We start from the raw sequence: 22913 nt of genomic DNA on the forward strand, positions 1-22913 counted from the left end.
TTTAGGAACATCATCAAACCTGCCATTTAATGTAGACAAGTTCCTTCAACAGAGGTTAGAAATACTTGTAGGACATAGAACATAGAAAGAGAATGTGTGAACAATCCAAACTTAAAAAAGCGACAAGTAGCATTTGTAGAAATGCTTGACGTAGATTGTATCCATGAATATTTCACAAATCATCACACATTAGACTAGTATAAAATACTCTAAAATGCTGATTTTGGGCATAAATATGTTCCTCGATATATAAAAATTTATAAAATCTCAAGTACCATTAAACAACATGCTTTATAAGTTACGTTATTTACTACGACGTGATTCCTGCACATTACGTAACAAAATGACTAACGAAATGATTAGTTTAAGGGGTTAATATCGTCCAGCAGTCATCGACTTCTTCGCGCAGCAACGACGAACGGGACGCCGATGGGACAACTCGGAGGCACGAAAGAAATCGAAAGTTCGCGATCCGATTTCTTCGCGGTGGATTCCGCGCTCTGGTCCTTCCCCTCCCGCCTCTCTTCCTCTGGATCGTTCGAGCCATGAATATTCATGTTGCTCGGACTTATGCAGAACGTCTCCTCGTCCCCTCGAACAGGGGGAGATCGGTGGATGGAAAAGAGAGGGTCGAACCGATCGCGATCTACACAGCTCTACCCTGGCTTCGATCTCGCTCGTCTTTTTCCCCGATCATGGGAGTTTCTTATTCCAGGATCGATTCCCCGTATTCCTTGCCATCCCCCTTTCCTCCCGCGCGACAGCTACGAGTGCGCGTTCCTGCGGGCCTTTAATTAACAAGGAATCAATCAATGGCGGTCTTCGTGGAATTCCGATGGAAAGAGAGCGCCAGGGAGAGGGGAACAAGGGAACGGTGGATGTACAGTAGTCGTGGGAGGAAGACGGTGCTTCGTAACAGTCTGTTTGACTTCCGATCGTTGTGGCCGAGGGAGGAATCCTGCGGCGTAAATTTTCAAAGAGGACTCGAACACTGCGAAGGGTGCGTCACGAAATCCAGCAAAGATTTCTTGTCGATTCAGGGATTAGCGTTACGATTGCGAGAAATTGGGAAAGAATGAAATTCTCTGTTTCCTAGTGATTTTTCATAACTAGACTGCGCATTTTATGTTGGTTCATGTCGTACAATAATAGGGAAAATATACGTAAAATAAGCATAGTGTATGTTGAATATATTGTGTATTATAATAATATTGTTATTTCATTTTGCATAAGTGCATATACCTTTTGGTTATGTTTAGTGAAAGATATTCGCGACACCTATACCTGTTAATTTCTTTAGTTTGTCTATTAGGATGTGTTCATTCAAACAATCCTAAGTTACTTTATGTTCAATTAAACATGAAAAGTGTATATTTTACTTTATGTATTATGTATTATGTGTGAAATAAAGTTATATTTAATCTAACATTTAGTATGTGTTTATTATATTAATTTATATCATAAATGCATAAACTCCGCGGTATAATTATAACGATATCTAACTGTCGTTTTGTACTACAGAGTTGGAGCAAGCTTCAACTGCTCAAATCAGTTTCCAAAAATCAGATTAATATCTTGACTCCCTAATGAAGAGTACATCAATCATTAAACTGTGAAAGTAGTAACAACTGAGTTGATGAGATCAATAGAATCCATTTTCCCTAAAATCCTTCATCAATTAAAATTTGTTTGCTAAGTTGATGAGATCCATAAAAACAATTTTCTCCAAAATCCTTCATCAATTAAAATTTGTTTACTGAATTGATAAGATCAATACTAAGAAACCATTTTTCCAAAAACCCTTCGTCAATTAAAATTTCTTTGATGAGTTAGTAAGATTAATAGAAACCACTTTCCCAAAAATCCTTCATCAATGAAAAATTTGCTGAGTTGATGAGATCGATAGAAAGCATTTTCTCCAAAATCCTTCATCAATTAAAATTTGTATACTGGGGAACCCAGATAGCAATTATACAAGAACTGAAAACAGAAAACCACGTTACCAAACAATTTAATTTTGTCATTACAGATCAGATGGTTCCCCAACGCCGACAAAAGGTCGCAACATCTCCCAATCGATCTCTCTTATAGGCGTTTTTCGTCAATACCCTCCCCATACAGCGCAATTATAGAAATTAAAGAATCCATTGAGATTCTTGTAAGGATGACACTGTGACATCCCCAGCGATCTCGGCTCGCGATAGTCTCGATTTGATACAAAAGAGTTTCCAAGCTTGCCGGCGGTCCTCTGGAGGGTCACAGGGTTACGTTTAAAGCGAGGGACACCACCCCCTCACGGGGAGGGTTGGCAAGGACCTCGGCAAATATTTGGTTAGTCTTTGATGGGCTTCGAGAAAGTACAAGGAGAGGATACCGACGCTGCTTCGAACGAAGAAGCTTCAAGGGGACAGGGTGGAATAGTGGTCGGAGGTCGAAGGGGAGGAAAACCGAAGGTAGAGAAGGTCCAGGCGCGTGCTGGGGGTTCGAGCGAAGAGACGAGCCTTAGGAACCGGGGAATGCTGGGCATTTTTATTGGTTCCAGCTTCGTCCTTCGAAATTCGGCAGAGTCGATCGACCGAACGGAACAATCGACGAATCTGATCTCGTATGTTGGTGCTCCTTTCTCATCCTGATCGGCATGAACAGTTAATTCCTACAGACAGACAATTCTTATCAGTCGATTTTTTAAAAGAAATTCTAATTTCCATACGAACATTCCGTAACTCGAATTTATTATTATATGAGAGGTAGAGTTATCCATGAACCTGAAATTTGATGGTACCTATTTAAAACGCTGTTCTGAGAAATAAAGGTTGTGGTTATAGATTATAGTTATAGCTACAGTGTATATTTTCTAATATATAGTTTCATGGTATTTAAATATTTAAGCCTTCCAACCCTCTTTTTGGTCTTTAGAAATAAGTTACTTGGAATAATAAATTATTAAAAGTATTTCCTACACCAAAAGTTCGACTTTTTCTTTGATAAATCATCGTCGAAGTCGAATTCTCTATTTATCGAAAGTAGTTCGCAAGTAGCGTAATGGAGGAAGATCAGCCTCTTGGAAGTCGGACGCAAGAAGCGGCAGTTTCTTGTTTCGTCGCGGGGAATCGATTTTATCGCTGAAGAAATATAATCAACGTTTTAGCGTAATCGCCGAAATAGGATCGTTCCGTGTCGTCTTACCAGTCCAAGGATCCTCATTATCCTTATAGAGACACGGACACAGTGCCGAAGAGAGGGTGTGCTCCACGGTGAGCTCGAGAATTCTGGAGTCAAATTACCCTCTCTTCTACTCAATGGTGCCCTTTCGCCCCGACTATATTGGATTCCTAAGCGCTGTCATTTTGGACAAAAGTAACCGATGCGCCATGGGACGTGGTACCATATAAGTTTCTTACTTTTCTGAAAATAGTCCACGTTTCAATCGCTTGCACCTTAATGTGTATTTATTATCGAGTTGATTATACATCATTCCCAATTAAACGTAACTCAAAATTTCATTCCAAGATAAATGATTACTCTAAAGTTGGAAAAACGTGACTATCTAATGGAAAAAATTAAAATCGTAGATAAAATTATTGGTATTTAATATTAAATAATTTTGAATAACCATGGAATGAAAAATCTTTTCTACAATTTAGAAAAAAATTGTCTACATTATTATATGTTTAATAAACTGCAGATTTTTATGCATTCATGGAAAGTTTAAACGTGCAAGAACCTACAAAGTGCACACAGTATGCAACGATATAAAAAATATTAAACGTAAAGGTCATATTATAATATTTGCAGAGTAAAATACATTTTTATTTAGGTTCGATCTATATTTGCAAAGATTTTATTCTGCATAAAAATTTGCGATCTAGTACATCCAAAGCCAAGTCTATTTACAAAAATTGAACATTCAAAGCAGACAACCCACAACACAGTGAATAAATTCTATAAAAAAAAGCACTAGAATTAAAAAACTTATATAATAACCTACCCTAGGTTTCCTATAGATAAAGTGTTAAGAAATCGATTGAATGAAAATGTAAGTAAAGCTCTTTCACGAGAGCCAGCAAGCAGTAGATAAAATTTAGGATGATTGGCGAATCTTTACTATAACTCGCTGCATGAAAACGAAAACACGAGCGTTCGTACAATATTCATCCGTGCGGACGTAAAATCGAGCGCAATCCTGTAAAAATACAAGGTTTTACCGTGGAGTTATATCAGCCCTTCTATCCCTCCATTGATGGCCGCCGTCGTACAATAACATTCCACTCCTTCCGCTTTTGTATTTTGTAAGTCAATTCGAAACATGAATCGTATAATAATTCAACGAAGCTAAGGAAAACACGTTGGATATTATTCGTCCCACCTAGCCCACCCTTAAACCGGACTCCATATTTATGAGAACGAAGCTTAATAGAAAATGATAGATTTCGAGTAAACTATTGTATTTCTTTAACTGAAAAAGGACCTCGCTACGTCCATTACATACATCTTGCAATAGCCGACGAATCGAACCTTGAACAATCGTCTATAAACGATTTCGAAGTAATTGTATTATTTCCACTTTACTTATGGTTCAGCGTACATTTTTAAACCTGGGAATAAAAACCCCAGTTAGTGATCCGTTCATTAATTATGTAAGGACAATTTTGGCCATTTTTTACCCACTGCCCTTGTGTAAAAACACGTAACATTTCTCAGACCCTCCCTCTCTCTTCTTACATAAGATGTTACCTAAAATTTCCTTAGAAAGCGTTAAATAGTCAAATGTCGTCAAAGAAAGGTTCAGTCACACTAAAACATAAATCAAAGATTTGTATTCTTTAGAAAATAATTACTTAGTCATTGGATAATCGTGTTATAATTAAAGGTAAGATTTGAAACAATCAAAAGTAAGGAGACAAATCAATCCCTCGTTCCTCTCACCCCTCCGACGTAAGATCATGTACAGATTTTTTAAACCCCTTCTTGGGACCCCTATGTAAATAATGAACGGTCCCTAACCCTTTAAAAAATAATTTCAAAGTTGGAAACCAAAAGTATTTAATATTTGTTAAGAGCTTCGAAAATAATATTGATCGAGACCATCAAGACCTTCAAGGTGTTCGAAAAATCTTCGATGGATAAAATTGCACGTGTCCACGCGTCCCGTGCCGCTTTTGCGTAAAATTATACCGGGTGGGAGCGGAATAATGTATGTAGTCCGCGGTGGAAACGGGCTGCTCGCAATTCCAATGAGAAAACTGAGTGCTAGGTGAGGTTCACTCGCATCTCGACGGATTTCTGTCTTCTCGCCTCTCATACATATTGTGATTACTTCTAAGAGAGAACGGGGGAGGAAGATGGAAGGCGGTCCTGTTGGGAAAAGAAAGCACGGCTCCTTTTCTCCCTATACAGGACGTTAATAAATATTTGATATTATTTTTCAGAATAAACGCGAATTCATGTTCATATATTCATAAGTATACTGTCGATGTTTATGCAAATTTGTAATATTGTAATAGAATGAATTGAAACTTAACCTTTTGTGGAATATTAATACATGTGGACGGTTACTTTTATATCAAAATTATAGTTATTTACGATCACAATTTTAGAATTAAAAAAGTGTACAATAATAAAGTGAGACAACATATTTGCACGTCAAAGTTGATTTACAGATATAGATTGCTTTGGATTGTATGTATTCGATATAAAAGAACCTCAAATTTAATTATTTATTATTCCGGTTTATATTTTAATTATGTACCTTGCATTTTGTTAAGTTAAATAGTCATGAAACACCCGGATTACCCTAAGATTTAATTTTCCAACTAATATGAGCTCTCTTAAGATGCGTGAGTGAGGCCAGATTAAAATTTGTATGATTTCTCTTTATGAATAAATCCTACGTTTACTTTAGAAAAGCTCTGAATTAATTTCTACGCCTAATATTTGCCTATTTCTTTTCAAGGGTTAAGTAGTAGTTGTTATAATTAGTTCCACGCCCGAGAATCTTATTAGTTAGACTATCGCAACTTGGGCGATTTCAGGAGAGCCAGAGATCATTCGAGGAATGAATAGAAGCTCGCAAGGCGAAATTAAAGTCGATTCTGAAAAGCGGACCGCGGTGATCGATCGGTGACGGTAACGAATCGTTCCACTGGGCAGGAAGAACGATCTCATCGACGAAGTTTCCATTTCCGTTCGCTCTATCGTTTTCCTAATGCCGATCCGCGTGCCTTTCCACGAATCACCCCTGCCGTGGATTCTCGTTTCCGCGCTTTTCCGCCCGCGTGAATTCCTCCCCCCTGCCCACGGCGACGTCCGACCGATGCTAAATAGTAGAAACATAATTCCGTGAGTGCAGGGGAATCGCTTTATCGTGCGGAATAATGGCCCGCATTCACGGCTGCGGCCCTCATAATTCACTTCCTTATATTGCGCTTTTCGGAAATTGCACGTGGCTCCTCTCAATCGCTCATCCATCGATCGTCCACAAGCTTTGCATCGCATTCTTGTACGAGAAAATCGTCTCTGGCGATACTGGGTTTTTCAAAAGAAGCCTGACGGTTTTTAATGCTGATAAATGCAGAGTATTTATTTTTTTCAAGTGGAATTTCTCTTGTACGAACGTCTGTCCTATGCCAAATAATTATTACCCGCTTTTCTCTTGTTTGTTCGACCGCCCTTTTGTTGGCGCGTAATTTCGTCCATTTAAGTCGCATAAATTATACGTCGTTGAATCTCATCGAATTTCGACACACTCGCGATGCAGGATCTACGGTAAGGATAGAAAACGTGAGAAAAATTGTGAAGCGAAATTTTCTTGACTTTAAGTGACGTTGATGTACGACCATGAGTTCCAGGAAACGCTTGTAATAATACCAGCTCTCTTTACTGCTACGTATACCAACGGCGCCAACGTTTGGAAAACTCCCTAGCCATAATTATGGAAGTAAATAATACATATTTCTATGCTCATATCTAACCTTTATAGGGACTTTCTTCGCATTGGCAAATTCATAGAATTAGAAAATTCTAGAAATTTAACAATGAATCGACGACCTCAGTGATTATTGCATAAATGTTAAATACAGTATAGATTTCAGAATTAAAAATTCTAAACATTGAACAAACCAAAAGGACGTTGTTTATACAATTTTGTTACGATCTTTGATGGGAAACAGTCTAGTAGTCCTGCACACTCTGATAAAAAATAATAATAGTAAATCATTAAGATTATCTTCAATTGGAAAATGTTCAGAATGTCATATATAGGACAGACAGTAAGCATAACCGTTAAATAAAATAAACTATTCGATATTCTTGATGTGAGAAATTGAAAATTAAAAATTTGTCTCTCACGAAATTAACATGTATGCAAAGTATAACAACAATACAGACTATATAGAGTGTCTGGTGTCTCGCTTTAATATTGTACACTCTTCAATTATAAAATGTATCGTGATCATAAATATCCCTGAAGGGGTTAATGATTAATGACAAAGAGTAATCTAATCTTCGTTAACCCCAAAAGTAACCCAATCTAAGGTCCGACCGATTAATAACTGGCGTACACGTTTCCCAACAAATCATCCTGTTGCAATTTTGCTCAGGATTACCTAAACGATTAGATTTAATTGTCCCACGATAACATGCAATTTTATATGTGTACGTATGGTTTTTTTGTATTACGTAAATTGCCGACGCAGCGTCTCCCGTGCAATCAAGATTGATTTAGATCGCACTTTGTAATTACGAATCGGGCCTCGGCATGAAAGCAGAGTATCGTGTCTCCTCCCGTGGCCTCCTCTTTTTCGTCTCTTCCTGCGGCTTGTACCCTGGCTTTTGTGCTCCGACAATGCTTTTAATTACCCGTTCCGCGACCGAACGAACGATCCCAGTCGTAGACCACCGATCGTTTCGCTGATTGGTGCCCCGACCGATGGGACTTTATTACGAGACGTAATTGTCCTGATAAAATATTCCTCGTCACACGGCGCGTAATCGATGCTAATTGGTTAAACCGACCGCCGATTCGACGTGGCGTGTTACTTAGTCGAGGAATTACCTATCCTCGTGCGAAGATCAATCGCCAACTATCGGCATTTATATACGAAGATGGATTATATATACAAATAAGGCTATCTCAAAAATTTCTTTCGTGAATTGCACTTAGTTACTTAATGTGATAATATTAATATAAATAGACAACCTAATTTCATAGATGCAGTAACAGTATTAGAGCAAAATGGATCATACACTATTCAATTATGTAATATAGAATATAAAGTATTGGGTATGTATTACTTATTAATAAAAGGAAAGAAACTTTTGGGATAACTTAATATTTCCAGACTTAGAGCGTTTATTCGAATGGATGTTGTGTCCTTTCGAGGATGCTCTTGAGATTATTTAGGTCCTCTTTATGAAGGTCTTCTTAACATTAGTGATGTCCGGCAGCGAAAGGCTTAAATAAAAATCTGGGATTGCAAGATATCTCTGAGTTTTCAATGTTAAAACTATTAGTGATTCACTTCCTGAGTTAAACATTTTAACAGCATCGAAAAAATGCTCAGTATTTCTACAGATAACAAAACTAAACACGAAAAAGTTAGAAATTGAACCTACTAGAAGTTAGTTTAGACCTTCGTGAAAAACTATTTTCATAAGCTAGAAGATATTCTTGCTTGCATAAGAAACCCTCCCGGCGAAAATCATGAATATTCCCACGTACTCAGATGTCAAATATTGTAAATCCAGAGTGCAAACCAGGGAATCTAAGCGCAGGATCACAAGTGCGTCCATCCGTTCCGGGAATCAACGACGGTGAATCGACAGCGCACTATACATATCGGCTCGTAGTTTTAATTAAGAGCGAAGAAGAGAATTATCAAAGCGTCCACGAGTTATTAACCGTGTCCGTGGTCGTCATATTGCAGCAATTATACAACTATTCCCCTCGGATTCCTGGGACGCGATTGATTCCCGTAAGGCCGAGCGTCGATTGAATTCAACCGAAACGGGCAATTAAAACCGCGCCGTTGGAATCCAGAGTGGATTCCGCGCTGGAAAGATAGAAGGGGCAAAGAAGTTGATGGCACCGAGGAGAAGGACGGACAGCTTCCGCGGTGACACGCGCGGATCCGTGACTTCACCGACGAAGAAGCCTGTTAGCCGTCTGGCGGCGCATCAAGGCGAGACTATCGTCTTCGGGGCTCGCGTCTGAAGGAAACAATTACTCCCAAAGCGAGTGCATAAATAAAGAGAAAGAGAAACGGCCGGACGATGCACCCACAATGCCCCGTCGATCCTGAGTGGCTGACTGATTTGCATCGGCTCCCTCGACGAGGTCGAGACAAAAGCTGGAATCGACGTTCCTTCGCGAAAAGAACTTGCGCCGATCCAAGAAATCTCCACAGAACTCGCGGACGGGAACACGAGCGTTAAAATTATCTGGATTCCCTCTCATCAAGGGATAATTGGAATCGAAAAAGTGAACTCTTTGCACTTCTGTATCGAGTGTGACTCGACATCAGTTTTTATCTCAGGAGCTCCTTTGCCGAGTCCCACTCGACATACTTTTATATCTAAATCAGCATAGGTATGAACATATGATAAACACGATCATTTAGATAGAAAGCCTCATTTCATTCTCGTGCATCCCGAAAGAAAACACAAGGATTGTGCAGTTTGTTCAAACTGAAAAATAGCTGGAGGAAGAAAATCAGGATTGCGTCCTGGAAATTGTTTCGAGAAATATCATACACTTGAAAATTACAAGATACTGCAAAAGTGTTATTAAAACTGATATTTAAGTGAATTTGTTTATTTATTTAAATTTCCTTAATTTTTTAGTTAAAGTAAATGTCTAAATAAAACAATTAAAAGCGTTTGGAGCTGCTGGTAACGAAATTGAAATATAATTCGGAGTGCAAAGGGTTAATAAATAGCGAAAGGTGAATTTTTAATATTTTCGTGTCAATAAAAAGTATCGTGTCGAGAAAGAGTACCGTGAGTCGAGTTCATCCGAACGGAGCTCGCAGAGCGCGGCTTTTTACCCGTGGTAGGGAGGAAACGCGCTTCAAGGGGTGACTGTGGCTGTCGACGGGTATTCTGGAAAAGGAGAGAACCGGGGGTTGGCAAATACGTAGGACGCATTCAGATCAGTCTTGCAAGACGAACGAAGGGAGGTCCAGAAAAGGTTTCAGGACGCGTCAGCAAGAAACATCAAAGTCCGTGCCATTTCCTCCGGCCGAATACAAATGAAACACGAGCGATTGTATCGTTCTCGCATCGATACCCCTGCAACCTACTCGAAACACGTTTGGCAAACGGATAAAATAAATCTGCTTCGTGGGCTGTCTCAGAGAATAAAGTCGAATCGTTTAGTGAAATTTTGCGTTTCTTTTCAATGCAAAATTTTCTTCTGAAAAACTATAATGCATGTACAAAGATGATGGCACCGATTCTAAGTGACTACTAGTTCTTTAAATTCAGCAATTTGATAATCGTCAAAATTAATTTACCCCAGATAAATTTAAAGAGTTTTGAGATAAGATTTAATACAGATATGTAATGTAAATTTTCATTCCGGTATTTGATATTAAGTTTGTAGTTTTGTAAAAAAATATATGATTGTATAATACTCTCGTTCACCTTTTCTAATAATTCATAATTCGAAAGGGTATACACTTATTCCTTGGCATGAGACATTCCTTGAGACATGAAAAAATCTATGGGAATGATATAGTACACGTTACAGTTTAGAATATTGGAGATACTTTAATTAAAATTTTATTCTTTACCTATACCTGTAGAAAGACGAATTCGCATAAACATTCACATTCTACTAATAATTATTGCGTGAAATAAGAAGCTACTGCCTTAATGTTCTTCCAGTTTAAAAATGAACTACTTGTCCCGGGGTGGTACATCGAGAAAAGTGAATTGACCACGCTTTACGATTCGTCTCGATCTGAAATTTCACGTTCGAAGTGCAGATTTGACTCGCAATAAAATAAATACAGTCTAGTCGCGAAGGGAGCGACGCATGTAAACGACGTTCCCGTGGAATCGCGAAACATAGCGAGCATAATACGCGAGACGGAAAATAGCGGCAATACCGTTGAGTGGCCGGAATGGTGGCCTGGGGGACCTATGGGGATAAGGATTTGCTCGAAGGGGAAATGCTCGTGCGAGTGGCACATGCGGGAATGCATATGCAGGGAAACAGCGATCGCAGGTGCGGCGATTCCTGGCGCCTCGCAGGGCTCCTCTTCGTCTAATCTCGATCTTTGCTAGACGTAGGTATTCGTCTCCTTGCATAGATCATCCGTCAAACTTCCATTCAAAATAAAATGACTGCGTTCTTCGATGGAGTCGAGTTTTTATTCGGGATGAATAAATCTTTCTTGTTGAAACTGATTCCTTGTTTATTATGTCGTTTAAATCTTATTAAAATTATTAGCCCCCTTAGGGTTTTCATTATGCAGATTGAAATTATGATTTCTTTTTTGCATAGTAGACTGTTAACTTTGTCAGTGAACATGAGTATGCGTTACTGTGATTCATCGTGGATTATTATGAAAAATTTTGATATTTTCGTTGTGTCTTCTGAATCAATGTTTGTCGTTTGCAATGTTGTACACGATTAAATCCTGATTCTCGAACGATTGCTGCGAGAAATATTAATTTGGAGGTTGTTCTTTCATCGGTCAATTTCATTTTTAAAAGATATGCTACTCTTCAATATTAATTTGTGTTATGCATATCCACTTAGAATGTTAAACCATCGTTGCAAATGACCACTACAGAATGAATCCTAACATGTGGGGAATTCATGGTGCCAGAGGACCATGAATCTCTACGTTTTCACCCTCAACGACCAAGCAATCTTTACAACTATGATATTATTATTATTATATCCAATATAGTTTACTAAAATCATATTATGCTGACTCAGTTCGTAAATAAAAATTGAAGTACAAAACTGGCTGTATGAAAATCACAGGTGTAGAAATTAGTTCCAAGCCTTTCTAAAGTAAACTTACCATTTCTCTATAAAGGAAAGCCATACGCTTTTTAATCTTCCCTAAATTAAAAACAACGGAGGATCCATTCCAAAGAGATATTATTGTGAAAACGAGAGATCGATACTCCAACGTAACAAAATAGTAAGTAAATATTTGTATCTAAACTACAATCATGAATGATCGGATAGAAAGGAATATAAGTAATGTGTACATCTAATATACACCTTTTCTTGAGCCCTCAATGCACCACTGTGTCCACGTATGCACGCTATATTACACATCAAAAAAAAAAGAGAATAAAGAATATGAAACGGTCTTAAGCAATGTGAAATTTCACGACGACGAAACGATAATTTGTCACGCGAATCTGGACATGGTCGTCTCTCGAAATTTACTACGACGATCTCCATGATGGAAATTCTTTCCATATTCCCGTAGACGAGGGTGCCAGACTCCTCGCGACACGCTGCTGATACTCGAGGGCTACATAGTCCGCCCCCTTCCAAGATCAATAATACCATTCCCGTTTTCGGAGCATGCGCGACGAAACAACCCCCGTAAGCGAGCTGGTTTCCACCCCCAGATGAGCTACGCTCCACGAACGCCTTGCACCCCTCCATGCAACATTCATAGCGCCATCAATATTATACGCGCGAAATAATAACCTGTGCATTTATTATGAGGGGATTGGCGATTCTGCAACGGTTCCGCCGTACGAGAGGTTCGTAAAAAAAAGGAAAGGAAACGAGAGGAACGACCGATGGGACGGTGATAAATTATGCGTGTAAACTGTTATGCAAATCGATCGTTCGAGCGCGAGAAATTGCTGAAAGTGATTGATCGCGGCGAAGGAGCGCTTCCGTGAATAGGAAAAGAACGCGTTGACTAGGAATTGGATTGTTTCGACGACCAGAGGTGGACGGATTTGATTCGAATAATGGATGACGAACGAAATCGCCCTGTGAGAATTTATTCGACTAATTTTTACGAAAGGTTTACATTAATTTTCATGTTTATATTTCGTTATTAGAGATTGTCGATACTTGCATGGGATTTCTCTTGCATCCTCCTTTTGTGCGTACATTTTATTCTTTTATTTTAACAGTAAACCTACTAAACGACATTTTATTTATATGTACCTAATATGACCATTATTAAACTGCCGATTTTTATGCATTTATAAAATGCATCCAATAAAATATGACCGCAACGTGAAGTATGCGATAAAAGAGTGCACTAAACGCTCAAAGAAGTCAACGTGAGACGTCGCTATCGAGATAAGAGGTTACGATAAATTTCTTCTCCTCGATTTCAACAAGAATCGTGTCTAAAAGAATACTGAATCCAATTCTACCATTGTCCACGATGCCGAAACCATCATCGAAAGGCCTGTTCAGCAAAGAGACGAAAAAGTATTTGATGAGGTAATCGTCGCGATCGTGTTGCTCCGACCACGTCCACGTCGATCGAGAAACACGAAGGTTAATCCTCTGGTGTCGTTCTCCAAATACAATGTTTGCATTACAGCAGAGGATGGGAGGGTAGCGGGGAGAGACTAGTTACGTCATAAAATCTTTATTACCGTCAGGAATCCCCGAAAACGATCCTGTCTCGCGCCTGTAATCTCCTATCCACGTATTCCCTCGTACATATCTCATCTATTTTCCTATTCCTTCACTCTTCCATCTCTTTTTACGATCAATGAGAAAGACGAGATACGTCGTTTTTACCTAGTCTATTATAATCCAGTTGGAAGAAGCTACGTATGTTATTATAGAATCACCAGATGGAATAAATACAATGGTGTTGGAAATAACGATACGCAAAATTCTATTCGAATGTTAAATGCCAAATAGAATAAACGTGCAACGATTTATTCATGATATTTATTTAACTGCCAACTAAATTTTAATTTTTTCATTATGGAACATCAAGTTCTCTAATTTAAATTTAAATTTTGAATCTATTTTTTTTCTGTCTACAGGTTAGCTTAACAGACAATGGCACTGCTGTGTTTTAAATGTAATTATTTATTACGTAAATGTAATTATTATTCTTATCATGTAGTATAATTACTATATTAGCTTATAATGTATTTAAATATGTAGAACATATTTATTGTGTTATACTACTTTATAAGAAAATACATGACAAAAATTAAGAAGAAATTTACTTATTTTATACCAAATAATTTTAACTTTTTCACAAGATAATGTATGCGTCTTAATTATACAATGTCTCTGATAACCAGTAACCATATTGATGACTATTGGCATCAACCTAAAATGTCAAAGTAAATGCCCTGCAAGTTGCCCTTAGATAACAAATTCGGGCCATAGAGGGTTAAAAAGTATATAATTTCCATGTTCTACATTTCCAAAGAAACTTTTGCACCGATTCAATTTGATATCCCTACCTCATTTTATTAATTTGTATCGTCCTTCCATTTTTATATCTTCCAATCAACTGAAGTTTTCAGTAAACTTTATTCCACCCGGTGATCATTTCCACCTTTCCCACTCCCTAACCCCTCCCCTGGTCCGATGCACGCCACCTAGACCCCGTTTATCAAAAAGTTGGATATAATTTATGGAAAACGAACTACTATTTTTTAAGCACGCACTTCTGGGGCCCGGTGTTCAACTGGATGATACCCATAGCGGCCATAGCCGACACGCAAAAGCATCCGAGAATCATTAGCGGCAAAATGACTTTGGGTGAGTTCTCCGAGACGAGTGATCGGTCGCGACGCGCGGACCTTTCCGGGAATTCATTTCGCCTCTCATATAATAATCACGCATCGCGACGGAAAGGGACGCGACGAATGACGTCCAGGGGGAGGGTTTGTCGAGAGAAGGCCAGGAGCGATTCTACCGTGATACTAATGAACCTTCAGCTTCGAGACCACTAAACGTTCGTTTTGTAATTTAATTACTATTCGGAAGTAGAAAAGAGTATTTTCTTTTTGTTCTTGAAAAATGGTACAACTCGTGTAAATAATCTCCTAATATCCTACTAATGAACCTTCAGCTTCGAGACTACTAGACGTTCGTTTCGTAATTTAATTACTATTCAGGAGTATAGAAGAATAGTTTATTTTTAACAGACTTCAAAATATCGGAGGAGGACTCAATTCGACATGTATATTTTTTTTCTTTGTTCTTGAAAAGCGATACAACAAGTGAATAATCTCGTAATCACATAGGAAAGCCAAATATTTAGTGCATTTCGTGACTTTGTTGCAGAGAAAAATTTAATTTCGTTTCACTTTAAGAATACCTCAAGCTGATATATCAAACATTTCTCTGTGAAATGAATCGAAAAAATTACCAAATGTACTTTAATACATATCTAAAATATCGTCAAAGTTAAAAAAGATTTAATAAATAAATCCTTCTTTATAATATTTCAGTTCGTTTTTCCTACTTGAAGTGACGAATACCAATTTTATATAGACACTCCAGTAATTCAAAATTTTCATAGAAATTTCCAACTCAATGCTATATCTACCAACATGAACTTGAACTTCTAGAAAGTTGAAAGCACCGAGAAATCAATAAATTAAGATTTCATTACCAATAATACAGAAATTGCTAGGGTCTCCTTCGAAACTGTCTCTCTAGATGACCCGTTCGATTTTCAGCACTGGCCCTCTACTCCATGGTATTCATGAGGTTCGCGTGGAAGGTCCAGCCAAGAAATTTGTTGCTGTTAGCGTGCCACCTAGTCAATACCTCTGCACAACTCGCACAGGGTTACAGATACATCGACTACTACTACCTCTCGCAGCAGAACTCTGTGAAAGAATAGCCAGACGAACAAACGTTTGTGTTTTTAGCTCTTTCACTTCTTTTAATCAACAGCTTTGTACTTCTCAATAAAATTTTTAACGTTCTTCTTAACCAAGGTCTTTTCTTCTCTAACCTTTCTTTTCTGCGAACGAGTCTTCCTTCTCTGTATCTGTATTCGGGTACATGCTCCAGAACTCAACAATTTAAATTGACTATTGTTATTATTAAGCTGGGCTGCCTGATTTAGATCAGTATGTTTTCCACATTCACCTCATGTAATAGTTGCTATACTGTAGATGTTTATACATTTATGGTAATTAAAAATATTGAGATATGTATAAGAATGTACAGAAATACAAAAGTATATAAAATATCAAGAATATTATACATGTTATAACGCTTAATAATTAAAACATACATACATACACCCTCGTTCACAAGTATGTGGACATCTTTTTAATTGAAATGAGTATCTAAAAAATTATATTAATAAATGAATATATTAATAAATATTACTTATGTTTCTGTATTTAGTTTACAGTATAATACTAGATTATAGTGCACATTCCATAATAATAATTTACGGTGCATAGTAATTATTCATTGAAGTTGGTAGATGTCCACATATTGATGAGGTAGGTGGACATTCATTTAGGTTTCTATTCCTATTCTGTATCCGTGAAAATATGAATTTGCATAAACATCGTCAGTCTAGTTATTATCAATGATTTCCCATTCCCAGCTACCTCCAGCGATATCCTATTAGATTTAGGCATTCGTCAAACAAGTGACAGGGTGTTTCTTCCTAGTAAACTGATATATTACCTCGAAATTGTTCAAGCGGTGCACATTCGAAGACATTCAACGATATCTCAACAGAGACCATCGAAATTTTTAAAGAAACCTTGAAATGGTTACGAGAGTAATGTATATAAAAGTAAAGAAACCTTAAAACTGTGGAAATACATAGCTGAATCTGCAACTGGAGCGAACAGAATCAGGACATCGCTATTCGACAAACCCACCCCTGATCATCCCCTCGAGCGCATTTATTTTGTCGTTACTTTCCGCAGGAGCTTATAAATCAGCCAAAGCGTTCGCGAGATGTTTTCCCGAGCTTTCATGAAAATGTAAAGCAATTCCGCGTCAAATCAACCGATACTCGTGATCCCTGGCTCTCTTTCAGTATTTTTCTTTTTTTTTTCCTGGTCAGCCCTTCCCACCGCCCCCTCCCAGTGGAGCGAGAAGCAAAAAGGGCACTAGCTTATTCGTCGTAGCCCCAATTCGATGGACGAATGTATAAGGAGAGCAATAATTTTCTAGGGTCGGCTCTCCTTCTCTATTCCCGTTTCCCGCACGATACCACCGCCTCGAGGAGGGGCACTCGATCGTGCTGGGGTCATTTTATGGGATCTGGCACGGATCAGAGGCACGAATCCATCCCAGTATTCCGGTTTTTCTCGAAACGCTAAGCCACGGCGTGTCTCCATCCCGTTCTGCTCTTTGCATTCGTCCTGTCCTAAAGCGCCAGGGGACGCGGAGTCCGCCCTCGCGTCCCTGAATAAATATATATGGGCTGATTAGCCCTGCTCGGCTTCGATCATGCGTTTCTTCCCTTTATCTACTTCTTTTGCATCCGGGTGACGTCACCTGAACCTTGCGAAATTAACGACGAGGCTGAAGACGCCACGATCGCCAAGGTTTCGAATTGCCAAGATTTTGAATGTTGATCCCTGAAGCAGTGACAAAATTTTCACCTATCGAGTCCGAGAAACAGTTTTCCGTACTATTTTCCGCAAGATTCACTCTAGACTTTTGGCTTTCCAGACGCATTCTTTCGTTTTCATGCGAATTGGAGTATTCCTAGCAGACATCGAGCCAGGATGCAGGCGTCGATAGTTTCTTCCCGCGGAAGCTAACCCTAATATATTGGATTGAGTTTAGAGGGGGTAACGCGACTCCGTTCAAGGGTGATTCTCCGAGGGGGTAGGGGGGGGCGAGGGCGGTAGGAAAGTTACGGGCCATAAACCATCCTCCAGTCACCGAAATTGTCCTGAATGCGCGGCCGCTTCCACGTGCAAGTGCACGCGTACTTGGCACTTATTGCGACTTGTTTACTGGCAACCGTGGACTTTCGGAGTAATAGAATGTCGATTCTGCGATCGATGGATCTCGTATCGCGACAACTTTCGTTTTGAGATTAAAGCGAGTGGCTGGTGAGGTGTCTTTGTCTTTGTGAAAGACTTTGTTCCTTTTATGATTAATAAGGAACATTACTCAACTATTACACGCCGAATTAAATAAAATAAGATGGTGTATCAAGAGCATTGAAAAACGTTCGACATGTATTTTTTTATGTCAGCTGATAATCATGTTCAAGGGGTAAAAACTACCCTCGGAATTCTGAGCGAAATACCTATTTAATTAAATTTTTGTGAAACTAACATAGACAGAAAAGAATGTTGAATACCAAAAAAATTTGATTTTTAACGAACAACAACATGCGCTAAATGTAAATGGTACCAAAACATAAGTGGCGCGATATAGCTAACTACATCTCTTTTCTATAAAATTTATTCTTGTTAAATATGTTTTTGTTGACTAAAAACTTGGTCAATTCAAACAATGGATAAAGCCAATTAACAGTAGTTGTTGCTTTTCTAAAATAATATTTGTTTTTAATGATTCAATGTATGTATTTGGAATGTGGCGAATCATTCAAAAAATATCTGACACGCAGGTAGTCCAAGTTGAGAACCGTCGTGTGTATGTAATATGAAGATAAGATGTCCCCCATGTTCCCATGTGTCACAGCCCTCTATCGAGGATTATGTTGCCATCTACGATGGCGCACCCCCTGAGCGAAAACATCGCGACGAACCACCCCAACCAGTCGGAATCCCTTAACCTTTTGCACTTTCGTGCTCGCTGCTGGTGAAACTCCATTTTTTTTTTAAGCTTGAGAAGATCTCTGCCTCTAAAATCGACTGACAACAGAAATTGTTTACCGCTGAGATAGTCAAAACAGAATTTTACTCGAATCTTTACTCCAGGTATTTAAAATACAATTTTGTTTTGGATTTCTTCTCACAAGGCATTCAAAATGAAACAACAAATTTACGTGATATTAATATTAACAAATTCCTTAACCCTCGAGGGGAGAGGATTCCGAAACCTAAGTACACTATTTCCAAAATAAAATTAAAGAACGAAATTATATTTATCCATAATTTTAATAAATTGAATGGAGAGTTTGAAGAGTCCCTACGTAAAAATCGAAGCTATGTAAGAATGGTTCCAAGTTGAAGATAAATATTATCTAATGTAAAACAATTCTTTTTCTCCACGATTGCGATTCTAAAAGTATACCGAAACGATTCGAGCTGATCAAAGCGAGAAGAGGCGGTGATGAAAATGGCACCCTCATGATTTTTTAACACCGGACGTTTTCACGGCCGTATGGCGCGCGGTTGTGCCCCAGTTACGTGTTATTTTTCAGGGGTGACTCGAGCACTTTTTTTTATGAATCCACCAGGAATATTCCTTTCCCTCCACGCGCGAACATCAAAACAGACATTACGTTTTACTTCGCCTCGACAGCAGTTATGTTTCTCTATCAAACCCTCGGCCAACTGTTACTTTGTCAACATTGAGTTGAAGAAATGTGCAAACAAAATTGCTGTTTAAGTAAAGGAAGAAACATGTGTGACAGAGTAAGGACCTTTGCTTTTTTGCTCGCTGTATTATTTTCGGTGTTGATACGATAATTACAATATGACTAGTTTTTTTAGTATATAAAAATTGGACGAAATACTCGTGATAGGCTGTCCAAAGTGAAATATTAATATTAATTTAATATTGATATATTCCCCATATCAGCATATGGCGCAAATGCGTGAAATCGATAGGTTTTAGATATCGCAATTCATTTTGTCGGTATGTTCCACAATGACCTCAACAAATTAGCAAGAATGTTCCTTGTAAGTCAAAGAACGATAGAAAACAGAATACGATGCATTTGTGATTAACTCATTCACTGTTAGGCAAATTTAAAGTGTTTTGCGTTGGACACCAAGATTTAAGTTAGTATTAGTATTATTAGTTATTAGATATCAGTAGGATATCATTCAGAAGCCATGAATACTACAACAAAGAACGCTACCGTCTTAAATATATGAATTGACGTTGTGAGTATGATGTTATTGTTACATGTAATATTTGTAAAGAGGAAATGCAAGCATCGGATTGTGAATATGAATTGACGTTGTAAGTGTGATGTTATTGTTACAGTACCGTCTTAAATCGTCGCTGCAATATCCAAAATTCGGAGTAACCTCGAGAAATAGCGTTTCCTTTTTCTCCCCCGCGACGGCTCATTTTTCCGCCCTTTTTCCCCCTTTACCGAGAAATGTTCTTATTTTTCTCCTTCTATAGTCAGCATTCCGTACGGTCGGTCCAGCGTGTCAGCCTAATGTATGTCCTGCATCGCGAGGGTGCGTTTGATTCATTTCGCCGAGGGGGTTGCTCGTCAGGCCGCATTCGCCACGCGTTTCAAGAGCCCTTTTTCCTCCGTCGTGCTCGCGAGTGAAAATCCACCCCCGAAAGACTTTACACGGGCGTCATAAGCCGGTGCACTTAATTTAAAGATCATCGACCGTCGAAAAGTCGACCCCGAGGGTCCACGCACCCTCTCTTCCTCGCTCCATTTTGTTTTCTCTCTCCTAGACTTCGCGAGACTTCATGGATTTCTGCGGGGACGAGCTTTACAGTCTGTGCATTCCGCTTTACAGTTCATTTCACTTTTCCCGCCCGATCGCACGACTTCTCCAACCCCCGTTTTCCTAGATCTCGGGAAACTCTTTTAATTTTTACCCTTCGCCGAACTTGGTTTCCGTCGAATCCGTACCCGTATCAGTTAGCGCTTTCCACTTAATTGCTTATTTATCGATCCGAACGGTTTGTGCCTCGAACAAAGAGACTATGATTAAAGAGTTCGTAAATAGTAGCTTGCGTTTGATCGCTGATCGACCACGGCAGGATTAAGGGAAGAGGGGAACCTCGTTGAAGTAAATTAGTTGACAAATTTTAATCGTACCCTGATGGTGCTTTTTACATGCTTTCGACGTATACAATGTTTTCTAGACCATTTTTTCTTATTTGCGTTTCCAAGTGTCTTATTGCAGGGAAATTTTCATGGATCGAGAAATGCTTGTTATTTATTCAAGTTGGATTTATTTTGGCTATAATGGCGCCACCTATAATTTCGCAAGATTTCGTGTCGTGGTATTCCACGTGAAAAACCACGCAGTTTTCATAACACATTTTATATATACCTATTTTTAGGAGTCTGATGCACCTGGGAAAATATTTGAGCTGCATGCTCTATAATTTAAATCATATACTTCTTCTTGAATATATCTATTTTTATATCGAGTCAGAACCGAGTCAAGTATCAATACGCGAGACACAGAATAAATAGAATATAAATCTGAGAATGAATAGAATCAGATTTGATGATTCGATACTTGTTGATGCAGGAGTCCTATTCGAAAAGAAAGGAGGCAACTACATAATCATACTGTAATTGCTCAAAAGTTCGGTGACAATTGATGTAGCTACATCTTGTTATTCAATTGAACCCATCATCCTAGATGATCGTACTAATGCCAGCGAGTATTGAACTTTTCACACGACCAGATTTATTGTACACATATTTCTTTTCAATAACGACACCATGCTACAAGATGGTATCCTCTTTGGTTTGAAATTCAAGACAAACGTCAGCCACCTGATTTAAATATGGTCAGAACCGTGTAAGGATTGCCTTCTCCATCTTCAAAGCATTCGAAGCCCTCATCGATAGGATAACGCGATCACCATTCCACTGGGATCTATTCGCAGATGTCCTTATCGTACTTCCGAAAGCTTGAATCTAAACTCCTCCGAACGGCTGTAGATTGTTGATTAATGCTCGCACGTCACCGGTACCCCAGATCGCGTCCGATAGATCGGTCTCGGGGAGTTTCAGCAATTGCAGCCGATTCGGCTGTCGTTGACGCAGGAGTCCTCTCCGAGGAGAAAGGAGGCAGCTACGTAGGCATGTGGCAAATTGCCGGTGCTGGCAAGCTCGAAGGGAGTCCTGGCTCCTCTCTCCTTCCGTTCGCGAAGGTGGAGGCGCCTCTTTCCAAGAGAGGTGGAGCAAGAGAAGGAAGGACGAGCCGCGGTGAACGGAGGAAGAGGAGCCAGTTGGAAGAGCCGACGCGTAGGAAGGAGCCACGCAGGACGAGGTGGAAGGAAGGCGGCGGGTAATCTGTGATTCAAAGAGAGCGATCCATCTTGCGACATGCCAACATTCAATCGTCGGCATTTGTTTGTGAAATCAGTCCCGGAGGACTCATCCCTCGACCTTGTCCCGCCATCGAGCCTCTTCCTCCGTTTTGTCGGCGTGGACGAGCTACGCCCGCGAAAATTTGCAAAGGATTCTGGGAAATCGAGCTCCGATCGAAGGTCCCTCGAAAGATACCCGAAGATTCTTCTTGGGACTTCGATGGCGGACGACAGTATTTTGGAAGATTGTTGGTGGACTTCCCACTCAGAATTTGTCTAGCTATCGGGATTCCTAGGAAATACGAATACGAATGAAGAAACGAGATTGCCAGGGAGACCGAATCGAAGAACGTAAAAGATAGTCGATAAAAGGGCGTAAAACGCTTTTATGCGCCGTGAATTTCACAGTGAAACGAGTCATAAGAAAGAAATTAGGATGACGACGGAGAAGAGGGCTATAACACACGGTCTTCCTACGACTTCCAGTTTCCCCAATATTCAGGGTTTACACGTATCCTCCGGATTGGTCGGTCCAAGGGGTTTCGGTTCGCCCGTCCAGACGCTTGGGTTGGCAACTTTGAAGGATATTTTTTATTCATGTGACGTGTTTGAGGGCGTGGAAAAAAACACATTCTCCCGATCTGAAGCAGAGATCGAACTGGGGAGCCGTATGTCCTTCCAGCCCGCAAGGCCTTCAATTTTAAAATTCCCTTCGGCCTACGTCTATATACATTCCTTCGTCTTTCCATCTCGATTACTCGATCTCCGCTGAGAATTT

General features: G+C 39.3%; 1 protein-coding gene across 1 annotated transcript; it reads left to right on the forward strand.

Moving 5' to 3' along the window:
• Nucleotides 1–8723: 8723 nt before the first annotated feature.
• Nucleotides 8724–15827, forward strand: LOC128889586 (mitochondrial pyruvate carrier 1-like). Its single transcript, XM_054147309.1, has 4 exons — nt 8724–8811; nt 12651–12738; nt 14634–14734; nt 15661–15827. The coding sequence occupies exons 1-4, from the start codon at nt 8724–8726 to the stop codon at nt 15825–15827; spliced, it is 444 nt and encodes a 147-aa protein (XP_054003284.1).
• The last annotated feature ends 7086 nt before the right edge of the window (nt 15828–22913 follow it).

The sequence above is a fragment of the Hylaeus anthracinus genome, unplaced genomic scaffold, assembly GCF_026225885.1.
Source record: "Hylaeus anthracinus isolate JK02 unplaced genomic scaffold, UHH_iyHylAnth1.0_haploid 11997, whole genome shotgun sequence".
Taxonomy (NCBI): domain Eukaryota; kingdom Metazoa; phylum Arthropoda; class Insecta; order Hymenoptera; family Colletidae; genus Hylaeus; species Hylaeus anthracinus.